Genomic DNA, 16,829 nt, shown 5'->3' on the forward strand with positions numbered 1-16,829 from the left:
AATATGTACTAATCTATATATCATCCTTTTTAATGGTTTTAAAAAGAATTTCCCTATTATAGATATCTCACTGTTTTAATCTTCACCCACCAGTGATAAATTTGGATCTCTCCAGTTTAACCATGTTACAAACAGTTCTGCAATAAACAGCTTCAAAAGGAACATTTCTTTACCCTTGTGGTAAAGTCCTAGGAGTGAGGATGCTGGGCCATCCAGCACACTATACTTCTTGATACATGTTGCCAAAGTGTTTTCTAGAAAAAGTGATCCTATTTACACTCCCACCTGCAGTTGATGTGACTATTTCTTGACTCACACCCTCATAAACAATTGATTTTGCCAATATTATTAATATCTACCAACCTGAGAAGTTTTAAAAGATGTCTAAGATTTTAAGATATCTAAGCTAAGATTTTAATTGGCATCATACTGCTTCTTAGCAGAACTGAGCTGCTCTTTCTCTGTCATCCATTTGTATTTCTTATTCTTCGAGTTGCTGCTTCCTAAATGTGGGAACTTTTGATCAGCTCAGCCTTTCATGAACTTCTGATTGATCCATCCAGGCTCCCCAGATTCCAGGACCAGGCTTCCATTTGATTTTTGCATCTGATTTCCAACCTCTTGACTCTGTGTACACACACACACATACACACACACACTCATAGCACAAAGAATGTTCCTCATGCTTGAAGTGATGTCTTAGGGAACTCTGACTTCCATAGTCAGTTTTTTAAGATCCTCTCTGCTGATCCAAACAAAATGGACACTCTTAGACCCTGCTTACTGTAGGGTAAGTGCACAGTCTTTGGAAAGGCATTCGGCAATACAGATCAAAAGCTGCAAACACACTCAAACCTTTAAAGATAATAAGTTCACTCCTAGAGAATTCTCCTAAAAAAATAATACAAGTTAAGCAAAAGCCACATGTAACTTTATAATAATAGAAAATGCCTAAGAAGAGGGTTATGATCAGCTGTAATCATTTTGTACAACATCTCACTGCAGATTTATGTAGCCGGTAAGTGATCATAATGTCATAAACACGGGACATGTTGACAGAATAGCAAGTGAACAAAGCAAAGTCAACAGCACCTGGACATTGGGTTTGCAGGCACACACGTGTTTGCATACAGCTGAACAAATGCTAGAACGGAAGGAGCACAAAAATGCAAAACCATTTTGGGTAGTGTGATGATAGTTTATATTTACTCGATGTTCTAAACTTCCTGTAATGTTACTCCTTTACATGGATATGATGATTAGGAAGCATTTGAATCTGGAAAGGAGAGGAAACCTCAGAGCTGCACTGAGGCAGGTGTAGCCGTTGACACAGAGCTTCTCCACAGCCAGAGTTCAAGGGAAACCAGGAGGAAAGCAGTGCAGACCAATGACTGGGTGGGGGTAAAGCGGGGCAAGCAGGCTGAGTTCTAGACATCGACTTGGACCTACCTCTCTCTCTCATCTCTCCAGCTGTGTTCTGCGGAGATCCTGGCATCCCAGCCCGAGGCAGGAGAGAGGACCGAGGATTCTCCTACAGGTCGTCTGTCTCCTTCTCCTGCCAGCCGCCTCTGGTGTTGGTGGGCTCTCCACGGAGGTTCTGCCAGTCAGATGGGACGTGGAGTGGTACTCAGCCCAGCTGCATAGGTGAGAGGTGACCCGGAGCAGGGTGTCCCTGCTGGTGGACATCCTTCTTTAGGGCCCAAGATGATGAATTTTCTTCCCTGTCTCATCTGCAAAACGGAGCAAGTGCTCCTCTGAGCTCCTTAAAACAGGGTGTGAACTAGCCAGCGTTCACATGCCGCCCGGAATCACAGTCAGCCAGGGGATGACTCGAGGGGAGAGTCCAAAAGGCAGGGCCATCGGGACGCGCCTCCATCCCCTTTCCCATGTCTGTTTCTCAGAGTGAGCAGGGACCACAAAAGTTTCTGTGACCATGGTCTGTTTCTTTGTTTTTGCAATCCAGACCCCACACTGACCACGTGTGTGGACCCCGGCGTGCCGCAGTTCGGGATACAGAACAACTCCCAAGGCTACCAGGTAACGAGGTCCACCAAGATCAGGGCTCTGTGCCTCCTGTCCCTTCCGGTCACTGCCAGTCTCAGAGTACCCAGGGGCCTTCCTCAGGACAGCACTGGGGGGGACGAGACCTGGGAACCTGAAGCGAGAAAGCAGCCTGTCTCTTTAAGACATGCTGCGCGGTAGCCCCTCTCCCCCCGCCCACCCGCAGAAATGGGCAGGTGTTTCCACCAATCAGAGAAGCTGGTGTGAAAGCGCGGATTCACGTAGCTCCATAGACACTGCTCAGTAGCCCTGTGTGATGGGGACAGGGCGTTTACAGCAATACAGAAATCAGTGAGACAGGTAGACCTCCTATCCCCAGGGAAGCCATACCCTACGGGCCCAGACGCGGCAGTCGCAGCAAGCAGGTGCCACGTGGGAGGCCCCATCCCAGTCGGATACAGGCTCCAGGGAGACATCTCAGAGGGAGCTTCAGAAGGAAAGGATTTGGACCTGGATGGGCCCCTCTGCGCAGAAGGAAGCAGGAAAGTAGGGGGTATGTTCAAGGCAGGACAATGAACCAGAGCCCCCGATGTGACCAGGGGAATATCAGGGACCACACCGGAAACGGCAGGTCAGGATCCAGCCAAGCAATGGCATTTATTCACTTAGACCGTGTTCAACAAATATCTACCGCCGTAAACTATTCTAGGCACTAGGAATACAGTGAGAACAAAACAAGCCAAGTGACTCTAAGGGCTGGTGATGATAAATAAACAAGGTCATTTCTGCAACCAGCAAGTACTGCACATGGCTGAATACACAGGGGTGTGGTGGGGAAGTAGGGGTGCAGTTTTAGGAAGTATAGTGAGGGGAGAGGTTTCCTGAGCTTGGACTGTGGTGCCCTTGGTGAGAAGGGCGGGCGTACCTGGCAGAGTCGCGGCCAGTGCAGAAGCAGAGCCAGTGCACATTGCAGGACTGGAAAGCAGGCCCGCCACCAGGTCCAGAGGATAACGACAGAGGAGAAGGACATGAAACCCAAGTGCTAGCCTGGGTTTGAAAACCTCCTTCACTTCACTTAGCACTGCCCTGTGAAGTTAAATATTCACACATCCTGTGACCCAGAGGTCCCAGTCATAGAAACCAACCCCAGAGACAGTCTCATACATGTTACCTAGTAATGAGGAAAACCATGGTGTGGTCACAGGGTGGTTCATCACTCAGCAGTGAAAGTGAAGGAACTATATTTCCACACAACGTGGATGGATCTTAGAAGCGGAGTACTGAATGTCAGAGGATACTATTTCAAGGAATATTAAAACCAAGAAAAACAGTGTTCAGATATATATGTTCACATGTGTGATAGTGGGCTTCCCAGATGGCACTAGTGGTAAAGAAGCCAGCTGCCAATGCAGGAGATGCAAGAGACACAGGTTCGATCCCTGGGTCGGGAAGATCCCCTGGAGGAGGACATGGCAACCCACTTCAGTCTTCTTGCCGGGAGAATCCCATGGACAGAGGAGGCTGGTGGGCTGCGGTCCATGGGGTCACAAAGAGTTGGACACAACCAAAGAGACTTAGCACTCCCACAGGCACATATGTGATAGAATTACTTTGTAATGATGCAAGGAAATGAAAAACACAAAATTGAAGAGACTGGTTATCACTGAGGGAGCTGAGCAATAGGACCGAGAAGGAACACAAGGAACACGTAAATAGTTACAACCTTATTGATGCTGTTCTAGCCCTTAAGTTGAGTAGCAGGATCCACTTAAGTGTCCATTTTATTGTGATGACTCATGTCTATGTATTTGCCATATATTCTTCTTACGCACCAAATATCACCTAATAAATTTTAAAAAGAGAAGGCCGTGAACTGGGTCAGGTCAGGCCTTGAGACCATGATAAGCATTTTGGATTTTATTCTCCATGTCACAGGAAACCATTTAAAAGGGACTTAATGTGATTCATCATTTGAACTATCACTCAGGACCCCGAGGTAATAGGGGTTAGGAACGGAAGGACTTAGAAAGAACTTCAGCATCTCGAGAGGACGATGAGAGTAGGGCTGAGCTGAGCAGGGGTAGCGACAGTGGGCGTAGTGGACCTAGAGAGATTCAAAGGGATCAGGAGGTATTTTGTCGGTAGAACCAAGAAGACTTATTGATGGATTGGGTAGAGAGGTTGAAGGAAAGGGAGGAATCAACAGTGACCTGAGGGTTTTATTCGCCCTTTACCCTGGGCTGGGTGCCATTTGCTGAATAAGGTGATGAAATACAAAAGCAAATACAAAAGTGGGCACGGAGGCAGGCTGTGAAAGTTAAGTTTCACCTTGAGTTTGATTTTGTTCCCAGGCATCATAGAGACACGTGAGGGTTTTGAGCTGGAAAGCAATGTGATCCGAGATGCACTTTAGGAAGCTGAGCTGGCAGCATTGTGTCCCGTGGATTGGAAATGGAGAGATGGAGCTGGTGGTTGCAGGGAATATCAAGTCAGACAGTGAGGGGCTACTGGATGGTGAGGGTGGAGCAGGGGGAGAGATGACAGGGAGGGTGGCAATTCTGCTCATGAGATGTTTACAAAGCACAGCTCTAGATTCTATAGGGGACATGTCCTAAAAAGAATTTATACATTTATGGAGGGAAGAGACATGCACAGTAATATTCTACATCCCACAGTTCTTCACATGTTAGAAAATGCTTCCAAACCCACCCCCACATTTGAGCGTCACAACATTCCACTGTAGTTGTGGCGGGGCTGTTCCCAAGTCTACACCAGAGGGGCTGAGGTGTAGAGAGTTTCGTGTAGCCAGTCATCCATGAGTAAATGTGGACACCAGAGCTCACAGCCAGGCTCTTCTGAGTCAGGTACTCCATCCATTGTTGCAGACTGAGATATATCCCACAAGAGCGTTGACTTGGCCCAGGGAGTTGGGGGAAGCCTTGTGGAAGAGGTATAATGTAAGCTGCCTCCAGGGATAAGTAAGATGTAATCAGGCAGAGAAGCAGAAGGGTGGGTAGCAGTAGGGTGGTGGGAAAGTAAGCAGTCGAGGGATGGGTGTGAAGCATCACTGGATGGAAGGTGATCCTGGGAACCTCCATCCCGGCCACAGGTTGGAAGCACCGTGCTCTTCCGTTGTCAGAAAGGTTACCTGCTCCAGGGCTCCACCTCCAGGACGTGCCTCCCCAACCTGACCTGGAGCGGAACCCCACCTGACTGTGTCCGTGAGTGCTCCCAGATAACTCAGAACCTCCCCGACCTGGGCCTCCAGGATGTGCTTGAATGCTCAGAGTGACAGGGAGCTCACAACTTCTCACTGGGACCGCAGTGATCTCTTTGTAGTCCTTACCCCTTGGGCCCCGTCCCCCCCCCCCCCCCAGAAGATATTTCTGCACAAAAGCCTTTCTGGTATTCGAAGGCAATCCCTCTTCCTTAGCAAAGAAAAAGAAAGAACTTTCCTGCAGATACCACAATGACAAGGCCCACCCTCAGGACGGAAAATCTCAGGCTTTTGACTGTAATTACTCCCTTTCCCTCAGGAAAAGTGCCTAGGTTCCCTCAGGGTCAGCTGAGTCTTGATCCACACTATCTCCATCTTGACCACTTGCATAGACATCAAGGCTGGTGGGGCAGGGGGTGGGGGAGGGGATGCTGGTCGTGAGCAGGGCCCATACGGGAAAGGATGGGGCTGTTCCATCGAGAAATGGGAGCATGGTGGAGAGGCCTCCTGGAGACCCCAATCTCCCCCTACCCAGCAATGTCTTCCCTCTCATCCAGCCCACCACTGCAAGCAGCCGGAGACGCCAAGCCATGCCAACGTCGGGGCGCTGGACCTGCCCTCCATGGGCTACACGCTCATCTATTCCTGCCAGGAAGGCTTCTCCCTCAAGGGCGGCTCCGAGCACCGTACCTGCAAAACAGATGGCAGCTGGACGGGCAAACCACCCATCTGCCTGGGTGCGTGTGCCCCGTCGGTGAACCTCTCCAGGGTGGGAGGCCAAAGGGGACAGCTGAGCTTGAGTGAGAGGGCCAAAGAAAAGAAAGAACTGTTATTTCCAGAGGCTGGAAAACCTGCTTCTGATTTTCTGAGGTGTTGAGTCTAGAAGATGAAAGCAGAGCAATCTAAAGAGCTCATAGTGAAGCCACCCCAAGTTTTATCTTTCTACTGAGCTTGAACACTCCCCCAGCTGTTAGGTATAGCTTCCCTTGTGGCTCAGTCGGTAAAGAATCTGCCTGCAGTGCAGAAGATCTGGGTTCGATCCCTGGGTCTGGAAGAAGGAAATGGCAACCCACTCCAGTATCCTTGCCTGGAAAATCTCATGGACAGAAGAGCCTGGTGGGCTGCAGTCCATGGGGTTGCAAAGAGTCAGGCACGACTGGGCAACTAACACTTACTTACTTACTTAAGGGTTATACTTAATCACCAGACAGAGAAAAGCTGTGTTCCACTAAACTGAAATAATGCATTATGCATATATGCATATCATAACCTTGATAAAACAGCACCCACTCACTGATCCCTCAGGGTTACCAAGAAGTCCCAGACCTCCTTCCTCCTGTTCTTCATTCATTTGAACTCTTAGTTGCAACATGTGGAACCTAGTCCCCCAACCAGGGATCAAACCCAGGCCTCCTACATTGGAAGCATGGAGTGGACTACCAGGGAAGCCCCTAACTCTTTATATCATTCTGAGAGGGGGCCATAGTATCATCAAAGTAGTCCACCACCTGGTCTGAGAGGATAAGTCCAAAGCAAGATTTCAAAGAACCCATTGACCTGGTGTCGGTGAGATGACCTTTATTTTTCTAATAGAGCACAGACTAGAGGCTGAGCCTGTCTTCTCCCCTTCTCTTTCCCCAGCAGAGGTCCGGCCCAGTGGGAGACCCATCAATGCTGCCCGGGAGCCTCCACTCACCCAAGCTTCTGGTATGTCTAGTCTAGAGTTTTGGCTCAAGAAACTGGTGTTGCTTCCTTCATCTAGTTACCCAGGAACATGCACATGAGTTTCTGAGTACTCAGTAGAAGAGCATGGAAGCAGTCTACAGAGCCCAACAGATTTCCCCATCTACCTCCCAACCCCAGGCAGACCTCAGGAGGAAGTAAGCTTGCAGGAAACAGATAACACATCCAGAAGAAAGACCAAAGCCTTCTAGAAACATGTCCAGAGCATCAAGCTCTGGAGCCACAGATTACCCCAACCCCTTCTGGCACAGGTCCAGGCAGTGTGTGGTCATAGAGACACAGGTCCTGCTGAGGGAGCTTGCTGCAAAGGTTATGTTTTTTAAGACAGATATTGTGTCTTTCCAAGTGTGATGTCCAGAACAGGTACAGAACTACAGGTGTGGCTTGACTAATGTAAAATTATTCTAGACTTATCATACCCTTTTTTGAACTGTATTCTTTTATTTACCATATTAGCATCTGTGTTATACAAAAAAAGATTAGATTTGGCATCAAGCTCAACTCAAGTTCCATTTTGGTCACTGACCAGCTGTGTCCTTGGACAAATAACCTTCATGAGCTCCAGCTGACCTTTTGTTAAAATAGGATTCATGATACTCTCCTTAGAAAATTATTATTATAAAGATAAATAGCAGTTTTAGTAGCTGTCATTCATTGTATGCTTTTATGATATTCGGTCATTTAACCCCTGATGAGGCAAGTGGGATGGCCCCCATTTACAGAACTACAGGTGTGGCCTGCACAGGTGAGGAAGTGGAGGCTCTTACACATGGTCAGACAACCGATTAGGGAGAGGCCGAGGTGAGAGTCCGTATCTGCCTGACTGCCTCTGTCCATGTTCCTATCTACAGTTTAATACTAGCATTGGTTTTCTCTCCTCTCTTTTTCCCTTTCTCCACCTTTTCAACCCCTTCCCTCTTTTTTTCTTCTTTCACTCCCTCTTTCTCTCTCTCTCCCTTCCTCTCTCTCTCTCTCTCACACACACATTTTGACTTTTTCCTTTTTCTTCATCCACTTTCTCTCTCCCTCTCTTTCCCTCCACCCATCTTCTCTGAGACACAGAGCCTCACAAGGAGATCAGAGCACTCCAAGCCCACCCCACCGACCCGCCAGCATGTTAGATGTTGGGGAAGACAATCTCAGGGAGAGAACTGGGGTCAGTCATCAGGTGGCCTCAGTTCTGCCAGCACATGTGAAAGTCCCTCTCACGTCTGTTTCTTAACTCCTCTAGTTCCTGGCGATGTTTTCGCCAAGAATTCCCTATGGAAAGGGGCCTATGAGTACCAGGGGAAGAAGCAGCCAGCCATGCTCAGGGTGACTGGTTTCCAGGTCATCAACAGCAAGGTCAACGCCACCATGATCGACCACAGCGGCGTGGAGCTGCACTTGGCTGGTAAGGTGCAAGCCACCTGCAGGAAAGCCTGCCAGATGGTGAGGGTGATGGGCACACGCTCTAAGGTCACTTCCTATGCTGTCCTGCAAGGTTCAGATTGGTCTGTAGGCAGGGGAAGAGGAAATGTCTATTCATCTTTGTTTATATGGTAAAAGCACCACAGACTACAGGGAAATGGTCAGATGACAAACATTAGTAAATTGAAAGTACAAAAAAAAAGAAAAACCTCTTACAAATAAAGAAAAGAGACAGATACCCTCCCTAAAAACTGAACCAAAAATAAAGGCAGATATCTCCCAGAAGCCAAAGTACAGTTAATAAACAAATGGAAAAATATTTTTAGCAATAATCAAAAGAAGTGGAAAATGTCACTTTCCACTTATTCCACTTTTTTTAAGCCATAAATTTTGGTGCTAGTCCAGTGAAGGTAGTACTGGTCAAAGTATGAAATAGTGTTGTTGAACAAAATAACTTGGCAATTTGTATCAAGAGCCATGAAAATGACTGGACCCATCAATTACACTTCTAAGAATTTTCATCATAAGAAATAGTTATAGAGGGAATCAAACATTTTTGAAAAAAGAATGGGCTAATTGTATAACATAAAACCTGGGAATAGAAAATTGTCTGAAAAGAAATGGATATATTAATTATAGTATGTCTGCTGGATAAAATATTGTGCCAATTTGGGAGAAAGTACACCCACTATAATGCATTTAAAATGTAACTCCAGTTTTTAAAGGGAAAAAAAAATATATTCATAAGAAAGAAAATTGAAGGTAATTACACCAAAGTGTTAACTGTGGTTATTTCTCAGAAATGAGACCAGGAATGAATTTTCTTTCTTCATGCATCACTGCATTTGCCAAAATTTCCCCAATTTTCAAATTTTATATAGTCAGAAAAACTAGATATCTTGGAAAGCAAATGTTTCTTGAATAGATAGGTAGATCAATGGATGCATGAGTACATGTGAATACACAACCCCACATGCAGTCACAATCACTCATTCATGTGTGCACACACAAACACAGCTAAAGTTCATTCACTCAGGTGCTCTAAAACATAGTCCTAAACATATCCACACACTCTGGCACACATGCCCTCATGTATTCCCTGCACCCACTGCATTGTAAGCACACCATGTATTAACTAACTCTTGACATATACAAAATCCTATTCCCTTTATTCAAGCATGCGTGTCTAAACAGGAACACAACCACAGACCAGTAATCCACTTGTTTATTAGCACACATATGCACATTCTTGCATATCCTCACATTTCAGCGTACACAAAGTCACAGGCCACACTACGCTTACCTAACTCCAGTTATACATGGGATGTTTACAACAATATCAACACATGAAATCCTGCTCAGAGGCTTCCCAGGTGGCTCAGTGGTAAAGAGTCCACCTGCCAATACAGGAACACAGGTTTGATCCCTGCTCCAGGAAGATCTCAAATGCCGCAGAGCAATTAAGCCCATGTGCCACAACTATTAAGCCTGTGCTCTAGAGCCTGGGCGCCTGGAGCCTGTGCACCTGGAGTCCGTGCTCTGCCACAGGAGCATGGGCAACGAGAGGCCCATACACCGCAACTAGAGAGTGGCCCCCACTCACGGCAACTAGAGGAAAGGAAGCAGCAAAAGCCCAACACCGCCAAAAATAAAAAAATTAACTAAAAAAAAATCCTACTCAGACACTCACACCCACATACCCACAGACTTGGGTTTTGAAAATTTACCAGATCTTTCAAGTGTGCCCTCTGAACTTTCTTTTCCCAGGAATTTACAAGAAAGAAGATTTCCATCTCCTCCTTCAAGTTTACCAGATTACGGGGCCTGTGGAGATCTTTGTGAATAAGTTCAAAGATGATCACTGGGCTTTAGATGGGCATGTAAGTTCAACAGAACCTCACTCAGGCCTTGACCTCACTGTGTCCTTGCCCTGTAACTGATTCCCGTGTCACTGGCTGGAAGGAGGCGGATGAAGTGGGTGGAAACTCTTAGGATCGACGTGCAAACTTGGGAGGAGGGCTTCTATGGGGCCAGGACGGGGACCAAGGGAGTCCCAGTCTGCTAGTGAAGTGAACACAGGAAAAGATAAAAAGGGCCAGGAGGTTGAGTCTAGAGGTGTGTATCTGAGCGAGATACAGTAGATTTCCTAAGTGTGAGCAGAAAACACAGAATTATAACCCACGAGGAACTACTGTACAGCAGAGGGAACTCTGTTCAATGTTATGTGGCAGCCTGGATGGGAGGGAAGTTTGCAGAAATGGATACATGTGTATGTATGGCTGAGTCCCTTTGCTGTCCACCTGGAGCTATCACAACATTGTTAATCGGCTACACCCCAATACAGAATACGAAGTGTTTTTTTTTTTTAAAGTGGCCAAAGATGAAAGAGGAAAAGAACAGAAGAAATAGGAGGTTGGCAGCCCAAGAGTAAATTCGAGCAGGTTGAAGGTCACGAGGTGGTGGTGGGAGCTGGGAGAACGTGATGAGTCCCAGGCACACACTGAGCATCTTTGCACACTTAAGGATCTTCGCACACTTGAGGGTGATTCAGCACAGCTTGAGTCACCAGGACCTGGGGAAAGGAGACAACTCCTTGAATTCCCTTGTAGGAAAGACTTGTTCCTTGCATGGGCCTTCTTCAGGTGGAATCCAGGTCTGCAGGGATACTTCTCTGCCCAGACCTTTCAATTTCACAGGCAGGGGTGTGGAGCAGTCACCCGTCACTCCATCAGCTCCCCTGTCTTGGATCACTGAAGCTAGAAGTGGAGGGGCGGGCAGGAGGAAGAGGTCATGAGGCCAGAGAAACAGAGAGCTGAGTCAGGGGGCATCCTCACGGCCAAGGCCAGCTGGTAGAGGGCTGAGGGTCGAGTGACTTTGCTGATAAACACTAAGGGAGAAGCGAGTGGCTTCTCCAGGAGCTGGCACGTGGGGTTAGCTCCTGGGGATTCTTGAGAGTATTCTGTGGATCCCCTTGGGTATCCTGGTCCTGGCTGGCTTCAACAGTAGAGGTCCAGCTGCCATGCCAAAACAACAGACTCCCCCACACTGCGAGGAGGGCAGCCAGAGGCGAGAGAACAAGAGTCAAGCTTGGGAGCTGGAGTGCAGGCCAGGGACTTGGTGTCAGGGCTGCTCTGGAGGGCCAAGAACAGCCAGAGCAGCTGCCTGGGATGACAGCCACCCATTGGACCCACTTCTGTGTCACCCACGCTGCATCTGGGGGGGACGGGAGGGGAGGTCAGCCTGGAGCGCAGTGCAAAGAGGGCTGCACCTGGGGATGGAGCGGGAGCCAGAAGGGACCCCAGTAGTACAAGAATCCTCAGAGTTTGCATGTCTGTGTCCGGACACAAGCCTCACAAGAAGCAAGTGCAGAGGGAGCCAGAAGCAGTTATGTCCCCAGCTACCCACCTCCAAAATTAATAGCTTATTGGAATAGGGATGAACTCCCCAAAGTATATTCAGTCTGCTCAGTAAGGTTTCATCAGGGTTTGGTTTGTTCCACAGTGTTCTAAAACTCATTTTTTTTTTTTGCACAATAAAATAGTTAACACATATCCAGAGCCTATTAAGTATTCTAAGCATTTTATCTATATTGACTCATATAAATCTCGCAGCAACCCTATGACATAGGTACTGTTATTGTTCCCTTTTTAAAATGAGAAACTGAGGCACCGACAGATTCAGCGACTGGACCAGTAGAAGTAAAAATATCTCCCTCCCTCCTACAAGCAGTTGGAGCCCTGCCCCCTCCCCAGTGCCTCGCCCTCGCCCGGGTGTGGGCAGAGAGCTGATGTCCGCAGGGGTGACAAGGGGTGGGTGATGCCAGCCAATGTGTTTGCCAGCGGGTACCTGTGGGCATACCTCCAGCCTGGCTGGCAGGACCTCTGGCTCCTTCTGGCACACCTCCAGGGTTTGTATAGGTGGAATGTGAGGAGCCACACAAATGTGCACATGTGTGTTAATAAACTGGATTACCCTCTCTGCGCCCACCCTCACAGGTCTCCTCGGAGTCCTCTGGAGGCACCTTCGTCTACCAAGGCTCTGTCAAGGGCCAAGGCTTCGGGCAGTTCGGCTTTCAAAGACTTGGTAACTAGCATCTGTCCGTGGAGTGTGAGCTCGAGCGGGTGGTGGGGAAATGTGCGTGTTGGCATGGGCGGCAGGGGATGGGTGAAGTTTAACAGTCAGGGGGGTGGGGTTCTTAGCCTCTCTAGGGTCGGGGATATCTTTGAGATTTTGATCAAAGCTGTGACCTATCTCCTCGGAAACAGTCATGGTACATGATACAGGCAACCATGGTCAAACCGTTTCCTGCTCAGCCCTGGAGTTGAGAGCCCCCAGCTTCAGGGACACTGGGTCTCAGATGTGTCCCCCCTCAACACTACCTGGCCAGCCCTGAAGCATTGCTGAGCCCACCCCGAGCATTATGTCCACGTGGGGCTCACAGGGGCATCTCAGACCTGGAAGGGTGCCTTCCCTGTCCTCGTTTTACAGATGAGAATATTGAGTGTCAAGGAGGCATCCTCCCCTACTTCCTCCCCAGCATCTTTACTCTGCACCACACACCATCAGTGTCAAGCATCCTCACCCCCAGAGATTAGCCTGCACCCAGAGCCTCTAATGGGGAGGGGGTCCTGGCTTCTGGGAAGTGGTGCAGGGGGAGACAGGAGGCAGCCCCCAGTGCTTGAGGGTCAGCTCTCTACCCCCCAGGATGCTGACACTCCAGTGTCCCGGAACCCCCATCTGCCGAGGCAGTGCAGTGTGTTTTCAGCTCTGATCTTCAGAGAGCTCCTCCTGGTCTTCAGCCAAAACCTGCTTCCCTGTGGTTCCCACTCCACCCCGCTCCTCCCCTGGAGCTGTTCTCAGCTCTGCCCTCTCAGCTGCAGGAGTGAAAGCTCTCACCCTCCTATATAGCATCCCTGTGAAGACTTGAGGGTAGTCTCCCAGGCCCCTTACACGCTGGAGAGACCCAGGAGACCGAGTTCTCGTTCTGACTTCACCACCGATGCCTTCTCCCGGGGCAGACCCGTCCCCTCTCAGAGGGAGCCTCAGCCCCTCATTTTGGTGGGGCACTCTCACAGTGGCCTTCTGAGCCCTCCCAGTCAGAGAGAGGGAGTGGGGAGGAGGGGAGGCCCTGAGCACTCCCTCCCGCCTCTCCCCCGCTCCAGAGCGGGTCCACCTTCATCTGCCTTATATTTTGGCTTCCTCGGAAAGTTTCACCTGATAAAAGGCTTCTATGCCAAAAGAAGCTTGGAAACGTCCAAGGGGCTGCGCTCTTTTAAGGCTCTGGGGCACAGTTCCAGATTCTCCAGCAGACTGGCTTCCCCAGGCCTGACCATCATGTGTGGACTAACCACCCTTCCCTGGGGGATGGCCCAGTTTGGGGGGAAGGCTGCCGGGTGGGCCCTGGGCAGCATCCCGAGACACAGCCGCTTCCCAGCAGTGGCCACTGTGTCTGTGACCTGAGGTTTCTGCTCTGGGACTTTGCAGACCTCAGGCTGCTGGAGTCAGACCCGGAGTCCATCGGCCGCCACTTTGCTTCCAACAGCAGCTCGGTGGCAGCCGCCATCCTGGTGCCTTTCATCGCCCTCATCATTGCCGGCTTCGTGCTCTATCTCTACAAGCACAGGTATGGGGCAGGGACAAGAGGGCCCCGCAGCAAGCGCCCCGCCCCGTCCCTGACCCTGACCGCCGCCCAGCCCAGAGCCTCCCTCTCCCGCTTAGGGCCCTGAGTGCCTCTTGGCAGCTTGTCCATGCTCTATCTCACTCCCAGGAGAAGACCCAAAGTTCCGTTCAATGGCTACGCTGGCCACGAGAACACGAACGTTCGGGCCACGTTTGAGAACCCGATGTACGACCGCAACATCCAGCCCACAGACATCATGGCCACCGAGGCAGAGTTCACAGTCAGCACGGTGTGCACAGCGGTATAGCCCCCAGGCCTGGCTGCCATCGCCGCCGCCACCGAGAGCCCCGCCTCCGGCAGCCGGTGAGACCCGCACGCCTGGTGACGCGTCCAGCGCGAGGGGGATGGAGTGCCCGCTACTGCCCTGTGCCAGCCACCGAGGCTGGCACCTCCCTACGCCTGGGACAGGGACCCTTGCCACCCCCTTTACAGGTGGGAAAACCCAGGCACAGAAAAAGGAATTAACTTGGCCAAGATCACATAGCTAGCAAGAAGTAGGATGGCAGGATCAGAATCCAATCCCAGGCAGGGGGCTCCAAGACTGTGCTCTTAGCCACTGGGCTCAGCAAAATATCCAAGTAGGCGTATTAGACAGAACTCTCCAGAGAGAGAGAGAGAGATACATATATATACACAATATATGCATATGTATGTCCATATATATATATAAACTCTCAAGATATGTACACACACATATTGTGTTTGTATTATATACCTAGATACAGAGAAAGAAGAAGAAATTTATTTTCAGGAATTGACTTACAGGATTGTGGGGCCAGCAAGTCTCAAGTTCACATGGGAGGTCTGCAGGCTGGAAATTGCATCAGGGGTTGAGGTTGTAATCTTGAGAAAGGCAGTATGGAGGCAGAATTCCTTCTTCTCAAAGGAGACCTCAGTCCTTTCTCTTAAGGCCTTCATCTAATAGGCCCACCTAGATTATGGAGGGTAATCTGTTTTATTCCAAGTCTACTGATTTAAATGTTAATCATATCTAAAAAAATTCCTTCACTGAAACAGCTAGACTGGTGTTTGACAAGCAGCTGGACACCAGAGCCTAGGCAGATTGGCATAAACAATTAACCATCATCTAGAACATCAACTGGTGGGCTGCTGTCTATGGGGTGGCACAGAGTCGGACACGACTGAAGCAACTTAGCAGCAGCAGCAGAACATCATAGACAGATCGACACCATACCTGGCATTAAGCAAGACAGAAGGGCCCCCCATTGCACAGGCAGAGGGGAAGGCACACACATGGAGGCTTTCAAGGGTCCACTGGACACTTTTTCACACGCACACACACACACAGATGCCTGACCGGGAAGAGCTGATGAATCTGGAAGGTGTCCTCTTTCCCCGCTGTGTCCCTTCTCACTGATATCCCTTCCTCTGGGGGCTGAGAACCTGCAGGAAGGGCCCCCACGAGGGGTACTGTGTTGTCTTCTGCAGACATTGCTTTCTGGGAGAGGCAGGGCCCTCTCTCAGGTGCCTCCCCAACCTTCGCACACCCAGCTCTGGAGAGGAGCATCCCAGTGCTCCAGAGAGGTGGGGTTCCAACGGGGTACGGGAGTCATCAACCAGACCCTAGGCTGGGGACAGCTCTCCCTTCCAGGCCCGCGTCTGTGTCAGCGTATGTGATGGGCCATCCCTGGAGGGGGCAGGCCGCTGTGAGCAAGGGTGAAACATGTAGGCTGACAGGAATGGCAGGACTGGGAAATGCCAGGGGAGCTAGACTAGTGAGAGGGATTGTAATGTCTCCACCCAGCCCTGACTGCCTAGTCCCTGACGTGTGTCGCTTCCTTTTGTCCTCACACCAACTCCCTGAGGATTTTCACCACTTAAGCCAGAGTCCCAGCCCACACACGCAGTCAGGGCTGCTGCCCTCAAACCTCGCTCTGTTATCTCTGCCAGCTGCCCTAGATCCTCCCTGCCCCTCTCTGGGTCCACTTTTTCCCTCTAGATCATTTCTGTTGCTTAAGCCTAAGCTTAAAAGTGTAGGTATTAAGATAACTCATACATAAAGAAATAAAAATTATTTTCAGACTATATAAGTGAAGTGAAAGTTGTTCAGTCACGTCCGACTCTTTGCAAACTCATGGACTATACAGTCCATGGAATTCTTCTGGCCAGAATACTGGAGAGGGTAGCTGTTCCCTTCTCCAGGGGATCTTCCCTACCAGGGGATTGAACCCAGGCCTCACACATTGCAGGTGGATTCTTTACCAGCTGAGCTACCAGGGAATCCTCAGACTATTAAAGGCAGTTATTAATACAAATAATAAATTTATTGAGTTTTTCTGCACCAAAACACATATGTAAAGAAGGAAGATAAATTCTTCCAGTGAGATCATCCCTTTCTGCTCCATCTTTACTTTTTCCTGCCTTTTCCCCAGTCATACAAATATAAACTAAAGAAGAAAAAAGCAAAATCCCCTCTGATGACATAAATCAGGCCTTACAGATGTCAACTAAAAGAAGATACACAACATGAGAGCTGTGAGTTAGTTTTATTTGGAGAAAAATGAGGACTGCAGGCTGGGAGACATCACCTCAGATACTTCTGAGAGATTGCTCCAAAGAGGTGGTGGGGGAAGGACAGTATATACGTGATTTTGGTGAAGGCGGAATATATGCCATCAAGCACACATTTTTCCCACAATGTTTCTGCTAGTCTCATGAAGCTTTTGCTAGTCACAAGAAGCAAATGTCACCATAAAGGATTTCAGTGCTTTTCTAGATATGACGAGATACAAGAATTGGGCTCATAATACCAACTTC

The 16,829-nt window shown here is 49.1% G+C and overlaps 1 protein-coding gene across 5 annotated transcripts in view; it reads left to right on the top strand.

The window, feature by feature from the left end:
• CSMD2 (CUB and Sushi multiple domains 2) overlaps positions 1-16,829 on the top strand; it is a 697,019-nt gene that overhangs the window by 676,077 nt on the left and 4,113 nt on the right. For 4 of the 5 annotated variants that reach the window (XM_070468425.1, XM_070468426.1, XM_070468423.1 and 1 more), the window contains 10 exons: positions 1,471-1,644; positions 1,964-2,037; positions 5,111-5,222; positions 5,776-5,955; positions 6,860-6,925; positions 8,193-8,354; positions 10,139-10,251; positions 12,367-12,454; positions 13,856-13,994; positions 14,139-14,354. In XM_070468425.1, coding sequence (XP_070324526.1) covers positions 1,471-1,644; positions 1,964-2,037; positions 5,111-5,222; positions 5,776-5,955; positions 6,860-6,925; positions 8,193-8,354; positions 10,139-10,251; positions 12,367-12,454; positions 13,856-13,994; positions 14,139-14,298 — 1,268 coding nt within the window. In that variant the 3' untranslated portion in view covers positions 14,299-14,354. The remainder of the gene's footprint in view (positions 1-1,470; positions 1,645-1,963; positions 2,038-5,110; positions 5,223-5,775; positions 5,956-6,859; positions 6,926-8,192; positions 8,355-10,138; positions 10,252-12,366; positions 12,455-13,855; positions 13,995-14,138; positions 14,355-16,829) is intronic. The other variant, XM_070468424.1, reaches the window with a different exon arrangement.

The sequence above is a fragment of the Odocoileus virginianus genome, chromosome 5, assembly GCF_023699985.2.
Source record: "Odocoileus virginianus isolate 20LAN1187 ecotype Illinois chromosome 5, Ovbor_1.2, whole genome shotgun sequence".
In the NCBI taxonomy this organism is placed as follows: domain Eukaryota; kingdom Metazoa; phylum Chordata; class Mammalia; order Artiodactyla; family Cervidae; genus Odocoileus; species Odocoileus virginianus.